Source organism: Entelurus aequoreus, linkage group LG06 (genome assembly GCF_033978785.1).
Source record: "Entelurus aequoreus isolate RoL-2023_Sb linkage group LG06, RoL_Eaeq_v1.1, whole genome shotgun sequence".
NCBI classification, from domain to species: domain Eukaryota; kingdom Metazoa; phylum Chordata; class Actinopteri; order Syngnathiformes; family Syngnathidae; genus Entelurus; species Entelurus aequoreus.
In genome coordinates this window covers 85,864,634-85,891,298 of record NC_084736.1, presented here as the reverse complement: position 1 = coordinate 85,891,298, position 26,665 = coordinate 85,864,634, and the positions used below count along the sequence as shown (strand labels likewise).

Genomic DNA, 26,665 nt, shown 5'->3' with positions numbered 1-26,665 from the left:
TTAACGGAATACAATGATTTGCAAATCCTTTTCAACCCATATTCAATTGAATGCACTACAAAGACAAGATATTTGATGTTCAAACTCATAAACTTTATTTTTTTTTTGCAAATAATAATTAACTTAGAATTTCATGGCTGCAACACGTGCCAAAGTAGTTGGGAAAGGGCATGTTCACCACTGTGTTACATGGCCTTTTCTTTTAACAACACTCAAACGATTGGGAACTGAGGAAACTAATTGTTGAAGCTTTGAAAGTGGACTTCTTTCCCATTCTTGTTTTATGTAGAGCTTCAGTCGTTCAACAGTCCGGGGTCTCCGCTGTTGTATTTTACGCTTCATAATGCGCCCCACATTTTCGATGGGAGACAGGTCTGGACTGCAGGCGGGCCAGGAAAGTACCCGCATTCTTTTTTTATGAAGCCACGCTGTTGTAACACGTGCTGAATGTGGCTTGGCATTGTCGAGCTGAAATAAGCAGGGGCGTCCATGAAAAAGACGGCGCTTAGATGGCAGCATATGTTGTTCCAAAACCTGTATGTACCTTTCAGCATTAATGTTGCCTTCACAGATGTGTAAGTTACCCATGCCTTGGGCACTAATGCACCCCCATACCATCACAGATGCTGGCTTTTGAACTTTATATCGATAACAGTCTGGATGGTTCGCTTCCCCTTTGGTCCGGATGACACAATGTCGAATATTTCCAAAAACAATTTGAAATGTGGACTCGTCAGACCACAGAACACTTCCACTTTGCATGAGTCCATCTTAGATGATCTTGGGCCCAGAGAAGCCGGCGGCGTTTCTGGATGTTGTTGATAAATGGCTTTCGCTTTGCATAGTAGAGTTTTAACTTGCACTTACAGATGTAGCGACCAACTGTATTTAGTGATAGTGGTTTTCTGAAGTGTTCCTGAGCCCATGTGGTGATATCCTTTAGAGATTGATGTCGGTTTTTGATACAGTGCCGTCTGAGGGATCGAAGGTCAAGGTCATTCAATGTTGGTTTCCGGCCATGCCGCTTACGTGGAGTGATTTCTCCAAATTCTCTGAACCTTTTGATGATATTATGGTCCGTAGATGTTGAAATCCCTAAATTTCTTGCAATTGCACTTTGAGAAACGTTGTTCTTAAACTGTTTGACTATTTGCTCACGCAGTTGTGGACAAAGGGGTGTACCTCGCCCCATCCTTTCTTGTGAAAGACTGAGCATTTTTTGGGAAGCTGTTTTTATACCCAATCATGGCACCCACCTGTTCCAAATTAGCCTGCACACCTGTGGGATGTTCCAAATAAGTGTTTGATGAGCATTCCTCAACTTTATCAGTATTTATTGCCACCTTTCCCAACTTCTTTGTCACGTGTTGCTGGCATCAAATTCTAAAGTTAATTTATTATTTGCAAAAAAAAAATGTTTATCAGTTTGAACATCAAATATGTTGTCTTTGTAGCATATTCAACTGAATATGAGTTGAAAATGATTTGCAAATCATTGTATTCAGTTTATATTTACATCTAACACAATTTCCCAACTCATATGGAAACGGGGTTTGTATACTTTTTTTTTTTTATCAATCATTTAAAGTTTATTTGTATAGCCCTTAATCACAAGTGTCTCAAAGGGCTGCACATGATCAGATCCCACATCAGGGCAAGAAAAAACTAAACCCAATGGGATACAATGAGAAACTTTGGCAGGTACCGCAGATGTGGGGATGTTTTAACTACTTCTGCCACCATAGCTGTTGGTAGAAGTAGTTAAAAAAATAGTCACACGGTTAATAATGTGATTCTGAAGTATATACATAGCCTCATCCAGACTGTAACTCTGCAGTGGTAAAATAGTTTGAGATTATCTAATCATGCAACAAGATATCCCCCAAAAATGTTTTTATATTATATCATTTTTTCACTTCCAAAACCGATATTGAAACCTTGAGTATTGGCCGGTACCAAAAAATAATTGATTAATTAATTAATAAATGATACGATATCAGTAGTAATCATACATACTTTTTGGGGGTGATTTTGGAATAAATCACAATTCTTATTTGTAACGATTCTTAAGCAATTCTAAAAAAAAAAATCACTTTTTATATTTCTTTATTGATTTTTTTCCATTTGTCCTGTTCAGCCACTCAGACAAATCATATTGTTGATGTAGATGATCGTATATGATGTACAAATGTTGGTTAGAAAAAAATGTTGGATACTTCTCTTGTTGCTTTAGCAGTTTTTTACTTTATTAAATGTTTGGTTAGATTTTTTTTAAACAAAACTAGTTATCTTTAAATCATTTAGAAATTCATCAGAGCTGTTTTTCAATTTTATGGAGGAATGTAGTTACTCATAGAACTGGGAGCCAATGTTATTAAAAAAGTATTGATTTTGAATCGAGAATCAATTCTGAATCGAATAATTACCCCCAAGAATTGATTGGAATTGTGTGGTGCCCAAAGATTCACAGCCCTAATACTGTTATTATTTTGTGGTGTGGAATGTTAGGAAAGGTTTGATCAAGTGAAATGAGTCAAACAGAGAACAATGATAGATATAAAAAACACTAATCTATTTATTAATAACCGTCTGTAAGGGATTTATGCTGTCTTTAAGGCTCTCATCAAAATATTAGACTTTTGAATTTTTGGGAGGAAAATATGTGTTTTTGCTATAGAAAAAGGGGTGTTTCTTTGACAAAAAAGGGTGTAAAAAATACATAAACATAATAAAAATCTATGATCAATGTATATATCTGAAGTTGTTTTAGAAATGTAAGTGTTCAAAGTATTTAAAAAATAAATATATCTATATATATGACTAAATTTTAACAATTGTGTGAGTGGGACCTCTGAGGGTCCAAGGGACCTACAAGGTGGAATTTTATTTAAAACGGTCAATGCTCAAAAAATTATTATGAATCAAAATCAATGTTATTATGAATTATTTACCTATTTAAGGTTCCAATCACTTTACATCAAATATTTTACTTGAAATGTTTAATAGTAAATTGTTGGTTTTTGTTTTGTCCATTTAAAAAAGTGTTTTCTTTGACAAAAAGGGCATACAACTTTAAAAAGATAGATCTAAACTTGAAAAAAAAAAAAATTCTTATATGACTTACTTTTAAGACTTTCATGGCTGAAAACCTTTTTGAGTCCCCGGGACATATACTATGCACCACATTTGGGGAATCCCTAAAGGTTAGGTTGGGTGGTAATTATTTTTGGCGGCACCTACAGGCCACAATAATTCATTAAGGTAATCTCTTGATGCCGTAAATTGAATGATGCGGACACGTTTGTTACTGGATACTTGGTTGAAGACTTTGAATGTGTAAGTAATATGCAACTATAATTATTTGATACTTGTTTATATTGACAAATGTACTATTTTACACTAGGATATTGTTTTATGAAAGATACGTACATCTAGCCTGTATGCTATTGTGTGCTTAGCTGCTGTGTATCTGCTAGCTCCTAGTAGTCTATAGTCTACCATGTTTACATTTGTAAATGACCTGACTCAAACACAAGAAATTATTCACTTTTGACAAGTTGCTGGACTGTTTGTACCGGAGTTTATGATTGACACTATCAGTAAAAAATGTATACTGAACAAAAATATAAACACAACACTTTTGCTCCCATTTTTCAAAAACTTTTAGTATATACACAAAAGACCTATTCCTCTCAAATATTGTTCTCAAATCTGTCTAAATCTGTGTTAGTGAGCATTTCTTCATTGCCAAGATAATCCATCCCACCTCACAGGTGTGGCATATCAAGATGCTGATTAAACAGCATGATTATTGCACAGGTGTGCCTTAGGCTGCCCACAATAAAAGGCCACTCTGAAATGTGCAGTTTTGCTTTATTTTTGGAGGGGGGGGGTTTAAGAAAAGCAGTCAGTATCTGGTGTGACCACCATTTGCCTCACACCGTGCAACACATCTACTCTGCATAGAGTTGATCAGGTTGTTTATCGTGGCCTGTGGAATGTTGGTCCACTCCTCTTCAATGACTGTGCCAAGTTGCTGGATATTGGCAGGAACTGGAACACGCTGTCGTATACGCCGAGCCACAGCATCCCAAACATGCTCATTGGGTGACATGTCCGGTGAGTATGCTGGCCATGCAAGAACTGGGATGTTGTCAGCTTCCAATTGTGTACAGATCCTTGCAACATGGGGCCGTGCATTGTCATGCTGCAACATGAGGTGATGGTATCGGGTGAATGGCACAACAATGGGCCTCAGGATCTCGTCACGGATATCTCTGTGCATTCAAAATGACATCAATAAAATGCACTTGCGTTCATGGTCCATAACATACGCCTGCCCATACCATAACCCCAGCCCCACCATGGGCCACTTGATTCACAACGTTGACATCAGCTCTCCCACACGACGCCACACACGCTGTCTGCCATCTGCCCTAAACAGTGAAAAGCGGGATTTATCCGAGAAGAGAACACCTCCCAACGTGCCAGACGCCATCGAATATACATTAGTATACATACAATATGCATTTGCCCACTCAAGTCGGTTATGACGATGAGCTGCAGTCAGGTCGAGACCCCGAAGAGGACGACAAGCATGCAGATGAGCTTCCCTGAGATGGTTTCTCACAGTTTGTGCAGACATTTTGGGGCTATGCAAACCCATTGTTGCAGCAGCTGTCCGGGTGGCTGGTCTCAGACGATCATGGAGGTGCACATGCTGGATGTGGAGGTCCTGAGTTGATGTGGTTACACCTGGTCTGCAGTTGTAAAGCCGGTTGGATGTATTGCCAGATTCTTTGAAACGCCTTTGGAGGCGGCTTATGGTAACATTCAATTCACGGGCAAAGGCCCCCCCCCCTTAAAACTAGCAACATCTGTGGCATTGTGCCATGTGATAAACCTGCACATTTCAGAGTGGCTTTTTATTGTGAGCAGCCTAAGGTACACCTGAGCAATAATCATGGTGAGCAGCCTAAGGTACACCTGAGCAATAATCATGGTGAGCAGCCTAAGGTACACCTGTGCAATAATCATGCTGTTCAATCAGCATCTTGATAATTCACACCTGTGAGGTTGAATGGATTATCTTGGCAAAGAAGAAATACTGTCACATTGGGGTCGCAGCTTGCTGCAGGGTTGTTCTTCCAACGCAAAAGACGGCTCCGGACGACAGCGGGAAGGCAGGCTTGGATTTATTTAACATAAATCACTCACTACCACAAACACAAAAATACAACAAAAAAGGCTTGCGTGCCTAAAACTCAAGTGAAGCTGCTAATTAGCAGAAGCTATGGCATGGACTAGGAAACTTACTTGGTCAGAAAGAGACATGAACCAGAGTGACATAAGGACAATGCAGGCAGAACGAGTGATGAACAAAGGTAGGCTTGAATAACAGTGACATGATTGGTGACAGGTGTGTGTGAGTCCAAACGTGGAACAGGTGAAACTAATGGGTAACCATGGAAACCAAACAAAACAAGGAAGTGAAACCAGGAACTAAGGAAGTGTCCAAAAAACAAAACAGCACATGGCCAAACAAAAACATGATCAACACAGACATGACAAATGCTCACTAACACATATTTAGACAGATTTGTGAACAATACTTGGGAGGAATAGGTCTTTTGTGCGTATAGTAAAAGTTTTAGATCTTTGAGTTCAACTCATGAGAAATGGGAGCAAAAACATAAGTTGTTAGTTGTTCAGTGTAATAAATATACATTTACAGGGCAGCCAAAACTGTGATGTGAGGCTCAATGAAAATGAGTTGGCCAGCCTTGAATATGCTGACTATTGGAAGGGTTCTTTTGCAAAAAAAACCCCATTTGGTCTTATTGTTATTCTTTTAAAACTAGTGCGTGTGTTTGAGTATTAGGAAAAAGCAGTATTGTGAATACTTTGACACAACTACAAGTGGTGTGTTAAGTAAACATGTTATTGTCACATGGGTGTGCGCTAAGCAAACATGGATCAGCCCTCCAGCGCTGTTCAAGTAGTCTTATGCGTCTTCATATCAGGCGTGGCCCCCGTTCTTCAGCTACTGGTTTGTTACCGATGCTCTAACGCGTAAAAGTGCTGACCTGGTCGTGTTAAGGTGTTGGCGACGCGAGAGAGTGTCACAATGGAGAAGAAAATTTGGGCTTTGAAGCAAATGGTGAAGAAACACAGCCCCAAGAGGGAGGACCTGGACCCTCGGAAGTGGATGAAGCAGGAACCGGTGAAGGCCTTTACCGAATTTGTAATGAACAAGCACTCGGAGCCAGAGGCCGACAACAGCTTTGACAACCAAGAGATGTGTGAGTACAAAACTAATTAATGACGCCTGAGGGAGAAGTAATTAAACATGTATTACTTTTTTATGTTTAAAGTCCCGTCCTTAAAGGACCCACAACATCCAGATGGACAGAATTTCACATATTTTTTTCTCCCGAAAATGAATCTGGCAGTCATTTCCCATAATATAATTTTAGAGCAATGTGGAGATAACTAGCTGTTCTTTAGAAGCCCCCTTTCCATCGCCAGACTCAATATGCCGCCCCCTGTTGGTGTGACGTCATCTACGTAACTGGAGCCCATTTCCCTGCATAGACAGTGTGGATAAAGGCATGTAAAACTACTATTTGTCCTTGATTACCCACTACTTCAAAACTTAATAATATGAGCAAAAAATAATTATAAAATCGCCATTTCCGGACTTTCCTGCTCTTCAATTCCATCTCCTCTTCCTCAAGCATCTTGGGGAAAACATCAGTAGAAGAGGACCCAAACTTGAACACTAGCGGCTGGTCAGTGATTCACTTAAAAACGGATATAGTTATAATTAGGATCTTCCCTTTTAAGTGAGAGTACACCCAGATCCTTTCATTCTAAGGCGGTCTAAAATTATAAGAGGTCCTCAAGCATCTTGGGGAAAACATCAGTAGAAGAGGACGCAAATTTGAACACAAGCGGCTGGTCCATGATTGACTTAAAAAACGAATATTGTTATAATTAGGACCCTCCCTTTTAAGAAGGAGTACACCCAGATCCTGTCATTCTAAGGTGGTCTAAAATTATAAGAGGTCCTCAAGCATCTTGGGGAAAACATCAGTAGAAGAGGACGCACATTTGAACACAAGCGGCTGGTCCGTGAATAACTTAAAAACAGATATGGTTATAATTAGGACCCTCAATTTTAAGGAGTACACCCAGATCCTTTCATTTTAAGGTGGTTTAAAATTATTAGAGGTCGGACAGGGCGATAAAGAAAAAAAAAAATATCACGATGAATTTTTCCATATCATCCGATCTTGATTAGCATACATTTTTTTTATTTTAAATTAAACGGCAGATTGTCCCGTGCAGGATTATAGCAAGTACCGTTGCATACATACTGTTTACTACTGCATGAATTGAATACTATAAATTAATGTGTACCAACACATAAAACACATTTAATGATTATTTCAGGAACAACATGTTTTTTTCTCCACAAACTCAAAAACAATTAAAACACAAAGTGTCTGTATGCAGGGTTTTTTAGTACATGTTATATCTGATGTGTTAAATATTTGCAGACACAAAAACAAAAAGTCAGATTAAAAATATTTAGATATAAAAATGCCTTTTTCTGAATGAATTAGTGGACGTGGCTATTTTCCCAGTCGGCACCAATACAGTTATTCAGTCATGAGGACATTCTGTGAGTGCCTGCAAGTCGGCACTCAGGGCAGGATTATTGGAGAGCTGCAGTAAAAATCAAGTCTCACTCTTCTGGGCTGCACTTCCAGCTGTGTAAGGGGAAGAGGCACAACGCTGATTGAACAGTAATTACCTTGTGACGAGTCTGACTTTGGCGACGGTGGAACGGGATGGTCGCGCGCACACACACACGTTTACAGACGCACACAGGATCACAATCAATAAAGGTAGATTGTTGCGTGCAGGATTATACCAAGCGTTGTTACATCCCTACAACTTCTAACACACATTTCCGCCATGTTTGGTCGAGGTAAAAATGCTAACAGCTGATCACCTTGATCAAACTCAAAAATCACGATCATCGATCATGATCCTATAATCGCCCAGCCTTAATGACAGATGACTAGGATTTAATTACAAACAATAATAATAGTGAATAAGTGAATCGAGCTGTCCAAAGGTTGGAGCAATCTCTAAAATGGTCGCCCGTCCCTCATGGTTTTGTCCACATAGGTTGGATCGAAACTGAAAGTTAACTTGACTGTTCACAAATTCTCCTCCACTCTCCACTCCAGGCTGGTACTTCATGACATCATTAAACTAGAGAGAATAATATATGTATATGTATGTGTATGTGTATGTATGTGTATATACATATATATATATATATATATATATATATATATATATATATATATATATATATATATATATATATATGTGTGTGTGTGTGTGTGTGTGTGTGTGTGTGTATATATGTTTATACATATATATACATATGTATACACATTTTATATATATATATATATATAATGTGTATATATATATGTATATACATATATACACACACACACACATATATATATATATATATATATATATATATATATATATATATATATATATATATATATATATATATATATATATATATATATATATATACACACAAGACAATATTTTGGGCCTTTGTTTTTTATTTAGCATTTTTTTAAAAAGGTCAAATTTGACAAAGGATAGAATTGTCATCTCTGTTCCTTCAAAGCTACACTTGAACTTGAAAGTTGTTCCTAATAACAACATACAGGTATGTCCCATTGAAAATATTATTTTAATCAAAAATATGACGGACTTTCAATTTTCTTTTGTTCTCAGTAGTACCTCCACTTACGAACTTAATTGGTCCTGTGACAGAGCTCTTAACTCAAAACACTTGTATCTCAAATCAACGCCTCCCCCCGTTGAAATGAATTGAAAACAATGTAGTCGGTGCTTACCCCCACACCTCAAAACAGCACAATTTTAACATGTAACATGAGTTTTCAACTAATAACTACAGTAATTTTATGAAGTAATATGATATTTACCTAAGTAGCCATGTTTTAAAGCACCTCTTACTGAGGGCATTTCAGTGTTATAGCTTTTTCATTTTTTTTCCCATTTATTTATTTATTTCAGGCAATGACATAAAGAAGTACAAGTTGACAAAACATAATAATATAAATTAATATAGTGCATGATTGTCCAGTTTTGCCTGAAAGGGAGTGGGAAGAAAATAATGTATTCAATCCCACTCCCAGTTCTCCATTCAGTGATTATTCACATGAGTTTCACTCTTACTTTGTTCAAGGATTATAATACAGATGTTGTATCATAGTGGCATTACCACAGGTAACAATAATTATTACACTGTGACAATAATTTGTATCAACAATGTAGGAATAATGCATATACCAACAATGGTAATAGACAACATAGCAATAATGGTAATAGAAAACATAGCAATATTGGTAAGGAAACATTGAGCACATGTTAACACTTTGAGACAGAGTACAACAGCAGGTCAAATTAAAGTCCCTCATCTCTATATTTGAACCATACCCAATGTTTGTATAATAGTTTAAATCGATTAATAGTTTGGCATTGCTTGTGTTGTAAGTCCAGTTTGTTCCATAGTTTTACTCCGCATACAGACACACAAAAACGTTTACGAGGGGTTTGAGCTCTCGGCAATAAGAAATATCCAAAGCCTCTCAAGTTATGAGCCTGGACTCGTCTTATAAAAAAACGTTGTAGATTAGGCAGCAATAATTTGTTAAATGCTTTAAATAAGATTATTAATGTATTATATTTAACAAGGTCATCAAATTTGAGAAACTTTGATTGCATAAACAGATTATGAGTATGTTCTAAATATCTGCATTGCTCTTTTCTGTAACATGATCAGAGGATGAATTGTGTTGTGGTAAGTATTCCCCCATACTTCAACACAGTATGTAAGGTATGGGAGTACCAAGGTGCAGTATAGAGTACGGAGTGCATTTTCATTAAGGTATTGTTTTGCTTTGTTTATAATTGAGAGGCTTTTGGAGATTTTTGTTTTAATGTGTCTGACATGAGGTTTCCATGATAGTTTACTATCAATTATTACTCCCAAAAATGTATTCTCATTTATGATTTCAATTTGGGTACCATCAATACTTATTTTCTGTTCAGACATTATGTTGCGATTTCCAAACATCACTATCTTAGTTTTATTTATATTCAAAGAAAATGTATTTGGGTCCATCCATTTTTTTTTACTATGTTTAGTTCTGTGTTTACTGTATTTATGAGCTCATTATAGTCATCACTACTGTAGAATGTATTTGTGTCGTCTGCAAATAGTATACATTTCAGTACTTTGGATGTATTAAACATCCAAAATACATAGCTTCACCTTTATCGTTAGTTTTTAGGCCAAAATGCGTCCATTCTCCCTTTTCTGTCTACACACTGTGTCTGCTTGTAAGAACTCCGTGATTGTGCGCTGCCGAACATGCTCCTCTGCTCGTAAAACCAGCAATGTCATGACGCGTCGTCCCATCATGCCTGTTAAAAAAAAAAGGGGGGGGGGTGGGGGGGACTGGTACTTTTTAGAGACGGTATAGTACCGAATATGATTCATTACAACCCTAATGGCCACTTTTTAGATCAAATGAGTCATGCCTGTTAAAAAAAATAGTGTGGGGAGGTGGGGGGGAGAACCGGTACTTTTTAGAGGCGGTATAATACCGAATATGATTCATTACTATCGCGGTACTATACTAGTACCGGTATACCGTACAACCCTAGATGACATATGTATTGAGTGAAAAGGACCCCAGAGACAGAATGGTACTTGGCAAAGTTTTACTGAAGCTTCAGGAGACCAGCCCTTACAATGAGACAATAGCATCACCAAGAACAGCTCTAAGTCCAAACAAACTTATGTAGAGCGAAAACCGCCCCTCTCGCCCAGAAAGGAGCACAGCTGCTTCTTCAAAACAGATAAGGAACTGGCCAAAACAGCTCTGTAAACCAAAAAACAGGAGCCCTTAAGACAAAACAAAGACTTTACTCGCGGACATAAGATAAAAGCAAGGAGGTCACAAGAAGACGCACAACATGGGACAATACTAGCTGCTTTAAACATGACTATAGATTAAAAAGAACACTTAAAAATATCTCATTCTCACAATGTGTATGAAGCAGAGCGGTACAGGGAGTCACAGAGAAGAAAAATCTCCTGTAAAGAAGTAAACAAACTCATCACAAGTCAAGACCCGCCTCATATGCATTTGTTGACATCCTACGCTTCCTCCCCTTGCCACTTTTGCAAAAATGGCCGCTGTGTTTGTGTCGCCCCATGTGTGTCGTGTAGTGCTGCAAACAGAGAAGCAGTTCATCGAGGCAGCAAAGAACAACGACGTGGCCGCCATGAAGACCCTGGGGAAGGGCTTGAATGCCAACGCCATGAATGTGGTGGGTCTCATCACACTCTTGACTGCACCTCCGCACAGATCGTGATGTGGTTTGCCCCGTGCAGCACGGCAGGACCGCCCTTCACTACGCGGTTGCCGGCAAAAACAAGGAGGCGGTGGAGCTGCTGTTGCGGCGCAGGGTTCGAGTGGATCAAAGGGACAAGGTGAGAGACTCAGACTTTGCAAAGAAGACTACTCTTGACTCCTCTTTTTGTGCCTGGCAGTTTGGCGTGGCACCGATTCATTTAGCGGCCTGGTTTGGCAGTTTGGACATCCTGAAATTGTTAGTGCGGGCCGGGGCTGAACAGAAGATTGAGAATGAGGTGACTTATTTTTTTAATGCCAAGTATGATCTGACAAGCTTTATATATGGCTGCATTTGTCGTGGTTTACCTGACACATGAAACAGGACGAATTTGGGGGGGCGCACTACCCACTTTAGCCACCAGACGGCAGTAAAAGTAATATCTTTTAATGTGTTTTGCGGCAATTCAAACTTTCACCACAGCGTCAGTTGCTATGTAGAGTGGCGCTTTCCATCATTTTCAGCAGACTGCATTGCCAAATGATTAGCAACGGGGCCGTATGAATCCCTCCCGCTCTGGAGATGTACTTTATTTTCCAACAGGAAGGACTGAACATCATGCATTGTGCTGCTGTCAATAACCACACAGACATAGTGGAGTACATCGTCAACGACCTGCAGATGAAAGAACTGGAAAAAGACGACAAGGTACACTTTCAACAGGGGGTCTGCCACCCCTAGTGGGTCCACTGAGGTACTGCAGGGGTCGTGAAATTTTTGATGGATTAAACTTAATGAGTAAATAATTATACTGTGTTATTATATTCATGTTAGCATGTCTAGTGACAAGCGCACTACAGATTAGCACTCTAATTTCCAGCAGGCTAGCTAAAAGCTGCACTATACTCCATCCATCCATTTTCTACCGCTTATTCCCTTCGGGGTCGCGGGGGGTGCTGGATAGCGAGCCTATCTCAGCTACAATCGGGCGGAAGGCGGGGTACACCCTGGACAAGTCACCACCTCATCGCAGGGCCAACACAGATAGACAGACAACATTCACACTCACAATCACACATTAGGGCCAATTTAGTGTTGCCAATCAACCTATCCCCAGGTGCATGTCTTTGGAGGTGAGAGGAAGCCGGAGTACCCGGAGGGAACCCACGCAGTATGGGGGAGAACATGCAAACTCCACACAGAAAGATCCCGAGGCCGGGATTGAACTCACGACTACTCAGGACCTTCGTATTGTGAGGCAGACGCACTAACCCCTCTTCCACCGTGCTGCCCCTGCACTATACTGTATTTTCAATATATCTTAGTATTGCACAATAACAAGGTACTTTTAGGACCAATTTAATTTAAAACACAATTTTATAAAGCATATATAAGCAGTGGGTTCAGGCTCCATCCTTATATCGGTTTGGGGGGGGGGGGGGGGGGGTCTAGCGCACTAATTCCTAGATAGCAGTTAGCGCTCTAGTGGCCAGCTAGCTAATAGCGGTGCTGTACTGCAGGGGTGTCCAAACTTTTTCAACTGAGGGCCGCACACGGAAAAATTTAAGCATGCGGGGGCCATTTTGATATTTTTCATTTTCAAACCATAACAAAATATATGGATTTTTTTTTTAACCTTTAGGGCTCCCGGGGACCATAAAGGGTCTCAGTCATTAAAACGTTAAAAATAAGTCAAATTATTATTATTATTTTTTATTTAATGCTTACAGTAAATCTCTATATCAACTTCAGGTTGATTTTCTGTCAAAGACAACTTTGTTTTTTATAGCAAACCTGGAAATATGCAGTGTTTAGTAAGTAGAGCTCTGAAAGATCAATAATGCAGGTCACCATTGATTTTAATTCTTTAATATTTTTGAGTAATCACAGTGAAAATATTAATACAATCCCACTAAATATATTTGGGATCCAAAAGGTCCCCCACTCATAAAGTGATAAATTTGTATTAGTTTTTTTTTAAACTTTCAACACTTAAGTTACGAGATGAACTTCAGATATATCTGTCGATTTTACGTATGAACTATTATTTTGTTTGTTTTTATGCTCTTTTGTCAAAAAAAACTTTGATGTTTTTATATGGCAACCACACAATATATGCAATATTTTTTCCATATAAAACATTTTAAAGTGACATTTTTGAAGTAATTGGAGCCTTGAATAGGTCAATAATTCATTATAACATAGATTTTTGGTCTTTTTTTTTGAGCAATGGCAAAAAAAAGAAAAATAAAGAAAGACAAAAGAAAAAAAACAGCCTGCATGGCAGCTTTGTGTCAACATTGCAACTTTTTCTCATTAGATTTCACCTCATTCCACTTGTTTAAATGTTTTTTTTAATTATTGCAATACTATTAATTTTGCAATTTTTGCAGAATGTGTGGCGGGCCGGTAAACAATTAGCTGCGGGCCGCAAATGGCCCCCGGGCCGCACTTTGGACATCCCTGCTGTACTGTATCCTTTGAATATCTTAGTATTACACAACAACAAGGTACTTTTAGGACACATCTCTCCAACTGGCAGCTAGCGATGTGTGCGCTTGTTGACAGCTAGCGATTAGCGCTCTTATTACTAGCTTGTAATTAGCTAGACTGACCATACGTCCTCTTTTCCCCGGACATGTCCTCTTTTGCGGGCCTGTCCGGACTGTCCGGGCGGAGTTTCTTAAATGCCTCAAATGTCCGGCATGCCGCTGCGTGTATTTTCAATGTACGTCCAGGGTTAAGAAGGGGTTAAAAACCAAACAAATTGTGAAGGTGCGCAGCAGCATTCGTGAGGGAGGGGCAGAGACAGAGAGAGCGAGAGTTATGATAAACGCGCTTGCGTCGCCAGGCTCTGCTTTTTATCCATAGATTAATCAGATTTAATTTTTTATTATCTATAGCAGGGGTGTCAAAAGTGTGCCCCGGAGGCCATTTGCGGCCCATTCTAAAAATACTATTAAAATAAACAAAAATATAACAAAAGTGAAATAAAAAAGCTGAAAGGTGAAATGTAATTTAGAAAAAGTTGCAATGTTGACTAATAAAACAAAGCTGTTTTTTTTTCTTTCAAACTGTCATTGCTCAAAACATAATATTGAATCAAAATCAATGTTATTATGAATTATTGACCTATCAAAGGTTCCGATTACTTCACATCAATTATTCCACTTTGAAAAATATTTTTGGTGGAAGATTTTGCATATTTTGTGTTTGCAATAAAAAAAACATAGTTTTGTTTGACAAAAAAGGGCAGAAAACAAACAAACAAAAAAACAACATAAAAAAAAACTAAAACATTTTGAAATGAGGAATAGATCCATGAAGGAAAGAAGAAAGTGAATGAATGTTTATAACTGAATACATTTACATATGCATACAAATTTGTTTTCTTTTTTTTAATTATTTTTTTAATGAATTAAGTAACGTTTATGACAACCTTTTTCCAAAACACAAGAATGTGAGATATAACAGGATAAAGCATACGTTTATAATTTTTTTTTAAAACACTTCCAAAAAAGTGGGACCCCAAAAATTTACCATTTTTATGACTTGATGGGTCCCTGGAACCCCATTTTGAAATTTCCTAGCACCAACACTGCTGTCAATAGAGGAGAAAAATGCTTTATTTAAATAAATATATTATTTATAAAGCAAGTTCGAGTATGATTGGCAAATTTTCACCTAATCCCGGCCTTGGCGTGCTGCCCGCCTTGGCACGCATATACTGTATGTGTCCTCTTTTTGGGATTTCAGAATATGGCCAGCCTAAATTAGCGGTCTAGCTGCCAGCTAGCTAATAGCTGCGCCATACTGTATTTTTTGAATATCTTAGTATTGCACAATAACAAGGTACTTTTAGGACCAGTTTAATTTAAAACACAATTTTATACAGCTTAGGCGTACCCCGCCTTCCGCCCGAATGCAGCTGAGATAGGCTCCAGCACCCCCACGGTAGAAAATGGATGGATGGATGGATATATAAGTAGTGGGTCCACGCTTCATCTCTATATCAGTTTTGGGGGATCGAGCGCACTAATTGCTATCTACAACTAGCGCTGTAGCTTCCAGCTAGTTAATAGCGGTGCTATACTGTATCCTTTGAATGGCTTAGTATTGCACAACAATGTACTTTTAGGACACATCTCTCCAACTGGCAGCTAGCTATGTGAGCGCTTGTTGACAGCTAGCGATTAGCGCTCTTGTTGCTAGCTTGAAATTAGCAGTCTTGCTGCCAGCTAGCTAATAGCCGCACTGTACTGTATTCATTGAATATCTTAGTATTTCACAACAACAAGGTACTCTTAGGACACATCTCTCCAACTGGCAGCTAGCGATGCACACGCTTGTTGACAGCTAGCGATTAGCGCTCTTATTGCTCGCTTGAAATTAGCAGTCTCGCTGCCAGCGCGTAATAGCCGCTCTGTACTGTATTCTTTCGATATCTTAGTGTTGCACAACAACAAGGTACTTTTAGTACCAGTTTAATTTAAAACACAATTGTATACAGCCTATATAAGTAGTGGGTCCATGCTTCATCTCTATATCAGTTTTGGGGGTCTAGCGCACTAATTCCGAGATAGCAATTAGCGCTCTAGTGGCCAGCTAGCTATTGATTGATTGATTGAAATCTTTATTAGTAGATAGCGGTGCTATGCTGTATCATTTGAATATCTTAGTGTTGGTACTTGGTACAAGGTGCTTTTAGGACACATCTCTCCAACTGGCAGCTAGTGATGTGCGTGCTTGTTTACAGCTAGCGATTAGCGCTTTTGTTGTTATGTTGTAATTAGCGGTGTAGCTGCCAGCTAGCTAGTCTTGCTGTACTGTATTCTTTGAATATCTTAGTGTTGCACAATAGCAAGGTGCTTTTAGGACCAGTTTAATTTACAACACAGTTTGGGGGTCCTTAACCTGGGAAATATTGAAGACCCCTGAATTGGAGTCAACATTATTGTAATGTAGCAAAAATGTAACAAAGACGAAAAGATTGTACAAACTGGTACCTCAACTTAAGAGTGTTTTGAGATAAGAGCTTGTTATGCTTTAAAGGCCTACTGAAACCCACTACTACCGACCACGCAGTCTGATAGTTTATATATCAATGATGAAATCTTAACATTATAACACATGCCAATACGGCCGGGTTAACTTATAAAGTGACATTTTAAATTTGCCGCTAAACTTCCGGTTCGAAACGCCTCTGAGGATGACGTATGCACGTGACGTAGCCCGGGGAACAGAGGTATGCCTTCCCCATTGAATACAATACAAAAAAGCTCTGTTTTCATTTCATAATTCCACAGTATTCTGGACATCTGTGTTTGTGAATCTGTTGCAATTATGTTCATTGCATTATGGAGAAAGAAGCTGAGCAAGCAAAGAAGAAAGTTGTCGGTGCAAAACGGACGTATTTTTCGAACGAAGTCAGCAACAACAGTACACAGCCGGCGCGTCTTTGTTTACATTCCCGAAAGATGCAGTCAAGATGGAAGAACTCGGATAACAGAGACTCTAACCAGGAGGACTTTTGACTTCGATACACAGACGCCTGTAGAGAACTGGGACAACACAGACTCTTACCAGGATTACTTTGATTTGGATGACAAAGACGCAGACGTGCTACCGTGAGTATGCAGCTTTGGCTTCTAAACATTTGATCGCTTGACCGTATGTGTGCAACTTTTTTTTTGCGTATGTACGTAACATTTTTAAAATATATAAGCTTTATGAACCTTGGGTTAGGTGAACGGTCTTTTGGGCTGAGTGATTGTGTGTGTTGATCAGGTGTTTGAATTGTATTGGCGTGTTCTATGGAGCTAGCATAGGAGCTAGGAGTTAGCATAACAAAGACGTAGGTGTTTTTATGCAGGATTAATTTGTGTCATATTAAATATAAGCCTGGTTGTGTTGTGGCTAATAGAGTAAATATATGTCTTGTGTTTATTTACTGTTGTAGTCATTCCCAGCTGAATATCAGGTACCGTGAGTATGCAGCCTTGGCTGCTAAACATTTGATAGCTTGACCGTATGTGCGCGTCACGTACGTAACTTTTTAAAAATATATAAGCTTTATGAACATTGGGTTAGGTGAACGGTCTTTTGGGCTGAGTGATTGTGTGTGTTGATCAGGTGTTTGAAGTGTATTGGCGTGTTCTATGGAGCTAGGAGCTAGCAGAGGAGCTAGGAGCTAGCATAACAAACACGTAGGTGTTTTTATGCAAGATTAATTTGTGGCATATTAAATATAAGCCTGGTTGTGTTGTGGCTAATAGAGTATATATATGTCTTGTGTTTATTTACTGTTGTAGTCATTCCCAGCTGAATATCAGGTCACCCCCGGCTCTCACAGCATCTTCCCTATCTGAATAGCTTCAACTCCCCACTAGTCCTTCACTTGCACTTTACTCATCCACAAATCTTTCATCCTCGCTCAAATTAATGGGGAAATTGTCGCTTTCTCGGTCCGAATCTCTCTCACTTCATGCGGCCATCATTGTAAACAATAGGGAACTTTGCGTATATGTTCAACTGACTACGTCACGCTACTTCCGGTAGGGGCAAGCCTTTTTTTATCAGATACCAAAAGTTGCGATCTTTATCGTCGTTGTTCTATACTAAATCCTTTCAGCAAAAATATGGCAATATCGCGAAATGATCAAGTATGACACATAGAATAGATCTGCTATCCCCGTTTAAATAAAAAAAAATCATTTCAGTAGGCCTTTAAGTTGCAAGCAAAAATTTGGGTTACCAGCATCGCCGCTATTAGTTGGTGTAGAAAATGTCACGCTGAACCCTGTAAGATCTGTCCAAAACATCTGGTCTTACTTGCTAGCATTAGCATATAGATAATACTTTGTTTTTCCAACCATGGGGGACGTTGATTTGAGATACAAGCGTTTTGAGTTAAGAGCTCCGTCACAGAACTAATTGAGGTACCTTAGAACCTCCATTTTTTTGTTTTGGGGTTAATGTTCACCCTAAATATCAGTAATTATTAAAAAAATAAAACACCACTTATCCAAAAAAAAGTAGTAGCATACATTAATAGTCCAAATAAAGTCAACGAGAGCATTAGTGTCCGTGTTTCCAGACTGCCACTGAACGCACCGCACTGCTACTGTAAGTTTAGTCAAACAATCGATGGTAACGTAGCTTGATCGCATCTATTTATGTACCGTAAACAAAGTCACGTGAGCACATAGTTGTTGTGCATGCATTCTTAGATATACTGTAATAGCAGTACTATGATAAAGAAGGTGAGAAACACTATCGAAGGAAGAAGGCAGACAAGATTATGTACAGTACAGGCCAAAAGTTTGGACACACCTTCTCCTCATTCAATACGTTTTCTTTATTTTCATGACTATTTACATTGTAGATTGTCACAGAAGGCCACCCTTTGCTCTGATTACTGCTTTGCACACTCTTGGCATTCTCTCGATGAGCTTCAAGCACACCTGTGAAGTGAAAACCATTTCAGGTTGCTACCTCTTGAAGCTCATCAAGAGAATGCCAAGAGTGTGCAAAGCAGTAATCAGAGCAAAGGGTGGCTATTTTGAAGAAACTAGAATATAAAACATGTTTTCACTTATTTAAACTTTTCTTGATAATAAGTACATAACTCCACATGTGTTCATTCATAGATTTGATGCCTTCAGTGACAATCTACAACGTAAATAGTCAAGAAAATAAAGAAAACACATTGAATGAGAAGGTGTGTGCAAAATGTTGGCCTTTTTTTCAGACACAAACAAACCAAAATACTTCAAATTTACATAATTGCCATTAAAAAAAAAGTAATATTAAAAGAAAACGCAAAAAAAACCATTGTGTGTGTCTGAAAAGGAGCAGGAAAAAACAAAGTGTCCTAATGTCCCATCACTCAGATATAATGTTCTGATTCTTGATCAACAATACAATACATAATTACCTGGTATTCAGTATAGATACATAATTACAATAATACATTATTTTATTAGATGTAGTTTGTATAAATAAAATACTCTCTGGTCACATTGGAATATTTCATATTGGGGCAATGGAGTAGCATACTGATATGAAATAAAAAAAATAGTAGTAATAAATACTATGACTACGACTAAATATGAACATGATAGTGTATAATACATATGTACATTAAACTGTATTGTGTGACGTTGTGGCCTTAAATCAGGGGTACCCATCACGTCGATCGCGAGCTACCGGTTGATCGTGGAGGGTGTGTCAGTCGATCGCCAGCCAGGCATTGAAAAAATACACCTAAAAATTAGCGATCATCAATCTTTACTAAGACGTCACTTTCGTCACTTGATTGACATTCACGGCACCTGAGGGTCTTGTGAGATGACGCTGGCTGCTGCCAGATTATTATTAAGAAAAAGTGACCGACAGGAAGGTAGGTAGGTAGGTAGGTAGGTAGGTCTTTATTGTCATTGCACAAGTACAACAAAACTTTGTTTTCAGCACAAACCCATTCAAGATTAGACCAACAGTGTACAGGGTTACAGAACAAGAATGCCACAAGCCCCCCCGTAAAAGATGGGAAAAAGGTAAACGCTGGGGGAGGATGAGTAAAAAAATACATTCTAGACTGGGCTTCTAGGGGGGTCCAGTCTGGAGTGGGAAAAAACCTCTATAGCAAAGCACGTATACATTTATACAGCCCTCTCCATCCGAGAAGAGGATGTACGCCGGCAGTTCTTGAAGCTGAATACACGGAAGGCCCCCGGGCTGGATGGTGTCTCCCCCTCCACTCTCAGACACTGTGCGGATCAGCTGGCTCCTGTCTTCACTGACATTTTTAACACCTCTCTGGAGCTATGCCGCGTGCCGTCCTGCTTTAAAACCTCCACCATTGTCCCTGTCCCCAAGAACGCACGGATCACAGGACTTAATGACTACAGGCCGGTTGCGCTGATGTCTGTGGTCATGAAGTCCTTTGAGCGCTTGGTCCTGCCCCACCTCAAGGACATCACCGCCCCCCTCCTGGACCCACTGCAGTTCGCCTACAGAGCCAACAGGTCTGTGGATGATGCAGTGAACCTGGCCCTCCACTTCATCCTGGAGCATTTGGACTCCCCAGGAACCTACGCTAGGATCCTGTTTGTGGACTTTAGCTCTGCCTTCAACACCATCCTCCCTAGACTGCTATGAGACAAGCTCTACCAGCTCAGCGTGCCCGACTCCCTCTGCAGTTGGATCAATGACCTCCTGACAGACCGAAGACAGCACGTGCGGCTGGGGAAGATTGTCTCGGACAGTCAAACCACGAACACTGGTACTCCTCAGGGCTGTATACTCTCCCCCTGGCTCTTCTCCCTGTATACAAACTGCTGCACCTCCAGTCACCAATCCGTAAAACTGCTCAAGTTTGCGGATGACACCATCCTCATCGGGCTCATCTCGGATGGCGATGAGTCCACTTACAGGAGAGAGGTGGACCGGCTGGCGTCCTGGTGCAGCCTCAACAAACTGGAGCTGAACGCCCAGAAAACAGTGGAGATGATCATGGACTTCAGGAAAGTCACAGCCCCACCATCCCCCCTCACCCTGATTGACTCTCCCACCCCCGTCTCCATTGTGGACTCCTTCCGTTTTTTGGGCACCACCATCACCCAAGACCTCAAGTGGGAGCCGACCATCAGGTCCCTCATCAAGAAGGCCCAGCAGAGGATGTACTTCCTGCGGCAGCTGAGGAAACTTAAGGTGCCGACCGAGATGCTGGTGCAGTTTTACTCAGCCATCATCGAGTCCATCCTGACCTCCTCCATCACCGTGTGGTTCCCCGGCGCCACAGTCCAGGATAAGCATCGACTGCAGTGCATCGTACATGCTGCTGAGAAGGTGATTAGCTGCAAGCTCCCATCCCTCCAGGACCTGTTCTCCTCCAGGACCAGGAGGCGTGTGGGTCGGATCACAACTGACTCTTCTCACCCTGGACACCCACTATTCTCCCCTCTCCCCTCAGGCAGGAGACTACGGTCCATCCAGACCCACACCTCCCGCTACCTGAACAGTTTTTCCCCTCGGCCATCAGGCACATAAACAATAACTCCTAACAGTAGCTCCTTGAATTCCTTCTAAGTCTATAACAAGATCTGATAGCTCAGTACAGCTCTTTTTATTACCAAATATGTGTTATATGTGTTTTATGTTGCACGATTGCACCAAGAAAAATTCCTAGTTTGTGAACCCGTTCTCAAACAATGGCAATAAAACTATTCGGATTCTGTTATTACAACATACATCTCAAGACTTGCAACAGAGGGGAGAGAGTGGGGACTACGGTGGAAGGCTGCAGCTCTTCAGGCGCTGCACAGCCGTCCATCACACCTAAGGGATTCGCGTCAAGGGCGTTGGATGGAGGAGGTATGTGTGTGTGGCGTATATTTTTTGTGGATGCATGTGTGTGTGTTAGCCTGCCGCGTGTCTCGGTTCCACGGCCTTGGTGTTCTTGCCAGTCAGTCCAAAGTCAACAACAACAGGAGTGTGTCCATGAGAGACAAGAAGGGAGTTTGTTGTGTCTTTGCCGCACTGTCCTTCGTGAGAGTCTTAAAGCCAGGGAAACAATCCAAGTTAGAATGTTTTGTATGCGAGTGAAAATTAAATTTGCTTTTCACTCTAAATTTGTAATGACTGGTCCTCAAATGTATCCTGCAGGGCAGACAGTCCGATGTTATCCATATCACAAGTGTCCACACTTTTTCCCGCATCCTCCAATCATTTGTGGCGAAGGAAGGCGAGAAACACTTTTTATTCCAACAGACTCGCACCGTACCTGCCGTCAAAACTCTATAAAGATCGACTACACTGTCTTCACAATAAAAGCGCTGCTTCATCCTGCCTACGCTAACAAAATAAGAGTCTCAGAAAGCTGGCGCGCACAAGCTAGCAAGCTATGTAGTTTGCCACCAATGTATTTCTTGTAAAGTGTGTAAAAAGGAGTGTGGAAGCGGGACAAATAAGATGCCAAAAAGCAACTACTTTCATGTGGTGTTGGACAGAAAGGAGGACTTTTTTTCTCCTCCATTTGAAAAAGTGGACGTTATCATCACTACTGTCTGATTCCAATCAATGCAAGTCATCAGAATCAGGTAATATACCAACGTATACTCTTGTCTTCATGAAAGAAAGGAATCTATATGTGTTAAACATGCTTGTATTATCATTAAACACCTTCAACTTGTTAACAAAAATGTCTCTTTCATAAATAAATAAATACAAATTATATATATGAATGAGGTAGATCCCCTCGACTTGGTCAATTGAAAAGTAGTTGGCCTGCAGAAAAAGTGTCTGTGGGCACCCCTGGTTTAAAGCGTACAAATGTTCAAAGCCCAAAGATGTAAGATTGCTGCATATTTATGTAACATTGGTGCATACAGTTATTATATGTCCATGCTGTGATCCCAGTCAGGAAACTGTACCTTCGCCATGGCGGCACAGCACGGTTGTGTGCAGATGTTGGAGATGCTAATGGAGCCCTTCTACAACATGGCCACCATGAAGCCCAACAAGGTTTGCTTTGTCATCATTATTATTATGAAACATAATGAAAGCCGAAAGTCAAACTTTCTTTGATGCGAGCTGCTCTCCTCCCTCCAGAGAGGAGACACGCCCCTGCACTTAGCTGCAAGGAACGGCCACTTGGACGCCGTCCAACTGCTTCTGCTAAGCTTTGATACCCGGGATGAAGTTAATATGGTGGACTATCATCTTTTTTATTACACTAGATGTACAACTCATTAGAGGAGGGTGGACTCTTTTAATATTTTAGCAGCTAACAAATCCACATAATGAAAACAAACTCAATACATCATTAAAAACACTTTTCTGCTTCTGACCCGATAAGTAAACATAAGTCACAAAAATAACAACAAAACTAACATGGTTATGTAATTGTGCATCCCTTTTCCAAAATTATATTTTTTTAAACGCCAACATGAATACACATAAAACTATGTATAACATGTGTTGTATATATCCAAAACCCAAAACCAGTGAAGTTGGCACGTTGTGTAAATGATAAATAAAAACAAAATACAGTGATTTGCAAATCCTTTTCAACCTATATTCAATTGAATAGACTGCAAAGACAAGATGCTTAACATTCGAACTGGAAAAATGTGTTATTTTTTGCAAATATTAGCTCATTTGGAATTTGATGCCTGCAACATGTTTAAAAAAAGCTGGCACAAGTGGCAAAAAAGACTGAGAAAGTTGAGGAATGCTCATCAAGCACTTATTTCGAACATCCCACTGGTGAACTGGCTAATTGGGAACAGGTGGGTGCCGTGATTGGGTATAAAAGCAGCTTCCATGAAATGCTCAGTCATTCACAAACAAGGATGGGGCGAGGGTCACCACTTTGTCAACAAATGCGTGAGCAAATTGTCCAACAGTTTAAGAACAACATTTCTCAACCAGCTATTGCAAGGAATTTAGGGATTTCACCATCTATGGTCCGTAATATCATCAAAAGGTTCAGAGAATCTGGAGAAATCACTACATGTAAGCGATGATATTACGGACCTTCGGTCCCTCAGGCGGTACTGGATCAAAAAGCGACATCAGCGTGTAAAGGATATCACCACATGGGCTCAGGAACACTTCAAAAACCACTGTCAGTAACTACAGTTGGTCGCTACATCTGTAAGTGCAGGTTAAAACTCTATGATGCAAAGCGAAAGCCATTCATCAACAACACCCAAAAACGCCGCCGGCTTTGCTGGGCCCGAGCTTATCTAAGATGGACTGATGCAAAGTGGAAAAGTGTTCTATGGTCCGACGAGTCCACATTTCGAATTGTTTTTGGAAACTGTGGACGTCGTGTCCTCCGGAATAAAGAGGAAAAGAACCATCCGGATTGTTATTGGCGCAAAGTTGAAAAGCCAGCATCTGTGATGGTATGGGGGTGTATTAGTGCCCAAGACATGGGTAACTTACACATCTGTGAAGGCGCCATTAATGCTGAAAGGTACATACAGGTTTTGTAGCAACATATGTTGCCATCCAAGCAACGTTACCATGGACGCCCCTGCTTATTTCAGCAAGACAATGCCAAGCCACGTGTTACAACAGCGTGGCTTCGTAGTAAAAGAGTGCGGGTACTAGACTGGCCTGCCTGTAGTCCAGACCTGTCTCCCATTGAAAATGTGTGGCGAATTATGAAGCCTAAAATACGACAACGGAGACCCTCGGACTGTTGAACAACTTAAGCTGTACATCAAGCAAGAATGGAAAAGAATTTCACCTGGAAAGCTTCAAAAACTGGTCCCCTCAGTTCTCAAATGTTTACTGAGTGTTGTTAATAGGAAAGGCCATGTAACACAGTGGTGAACATGCCCCTGTGCCAACTTTTTTGCAATGTGTTGCTGCCATTAAATTCTAAGTTAATGATTATTTGCAAAAAAAAGTTTCTCAGTTCGAACGTTAAATATCTTGTCTTTGCAGTCTATTCAATTGAATATAAGTTGTAAAGGATTTGCAAATCATTGTATTCTGTTTTTATTTACCATTTACACAACGTGCCAACTTCACTGGTTTTGGATTTTGTATATATATATATAGTATAAATATATATAACATGTTTATATATACAAATACACATATATAATATATACATGTGTGTATATACACACACATATGTATGTACATTATGTATGTAAATATACATGTGTACGTATAAATTATTGTATATATAATTTGATACACATTTGTAAACAATCTTTTATATATATAAACTTTATATATACGGTATATATACATACATATATATATATGTTTTACACATTTTCTTCGAAAATAATGCTTGTGCGCTATCGAGACCTGGTTTAAATGCTAACATAAATATATGTGTGTTCATATTAGGATTTAAGATAGCTATTGATTAGTGCACAAGCATTCTTTTTCAATACATATGTATATATATAATATAGAAATATACTGTATATATATATGTTTTATATGTATTTTGTTTATATATAATATATGCTATTACAGTGTTTTGAATTGATCTACTGGGATAAATGAACTTTTCAAAGATACTTTAACGTATTGAGATGCACCTGTAATTTACTGTTACAGTAACAATGCTTTATTCTTGATACTGTTGATGTTCATCCTGTCACTTTGACCGATGTGTGGGTGTGGCAGGACGGTGAGACGTCCCTGTACCAGGCTGCAGACAGCGGTCAGGAACAGTGCGTCTTGGCATTGCTGCAGGCCGGCTGTGACCCCAACATCCAAACAACAGTATGAACACTCCAACAGCATTCTTTTTAATGACACTTTGAGCTACTTGTGTGGATTATGAAGATGTGCTTGACTTGCAGAGCAAAAGCAGTGCTCTTCATCCAGTGTCAGAAAGAGGAGACACGGCTCTGGTCCAACTTCTCCTAGAATATAAAGCCTACACAGACTTTCAGAATGAGGTAAACAAAAATGTAATTTTACATCTCCTCGACTAATAGTTCATATCAGGGCTGTTATTTGCACTCATACAGGAGATGGAGGCTCCTCTCCACCTGGCAGTGAAGAACAGCCACATAGCGGTCATTCATTTCCTCCTGGAGGCAGGTTGCAACATTAACTCCAGCAATAAGGTACCATCGTCTACAAGACATGATATTCAGCCAAAGTGTATTCATGTAGTGAGCACACAAACATGCTTGGTGTTAGAGGTCTCAGACTGCCATGCACCTGGCTGCGGAGCTGGCCAGAATAGACGTGGTGGACATGCTGCTTAAAGCTGAAGTGGATCTGACACTCCAGGACCGGGTAAGAGTTCAAAGCAACATGAATAGGGCAGATGTTATATGCTTTTTTATTATCTCTGCAGTCTTTCTCCACAGGACTAAAATATATTTAAGGGGCAATTGCATAATGATAGTGAAAGCTGTAAGATTGCATAATTGGCCATAATACAAGTGACTTGGAAAGCAAAACAATTGTTTAGAACAACAAACTGTCATTGTTGCTTCTTTTTGTAGTTTTTTTATGTCACAAGAACAAAATTTGATACCTTTATAGACACCTTTGAATTTTACATATATAATGTATAATATATATATTCATATATATATATATATGTAAAATATATATATATAATATGATATATATATACATATGTATTACATATAATGTAATATATGTTATATAATATTAC

General features: G+C 39.6%; 1 protein-coding gene across 1 annotated transcript; it reads left to right on the top strand.

Annotated features, from left to right (window-relative positions):
• The first annotated feature begins 4,076 nt into the window (after positions 1 to 4,076).
• Positions 4,077 to 26,421, top strand: LOC133652767 (ankyrin repeat and death domain-containing protein 1B-like). The gene is made up of 11 exons (XM_062051819.1): positions 4,077 to 4,119; positions 11,369 to 11,469; positions 11,534 to 11,632; positions 11,693 to 11,791; positions 12,097 to 12,201; positions 22,912 to 23,016; positions 23,104 to 23,202; positions 25,654 to 25,752; positions 25,833 to 25,931; positions 26,004 to 26,102; positions 26,179 to 26,421. The coding sequence occupies exons 1-11, from the start codon at positions 4,113 to 4,115 to the stop codon at positions 26,419 to 26,421; spliced, it is 1,155 nt and encodes a 384-aa protein (XP_061907803.1). The 5' UTR covers positions 4,077 to 4,112.
• The last annotated feature ends 244 nt before the right edge of the window (positions 26,422 to 26,665 follow it).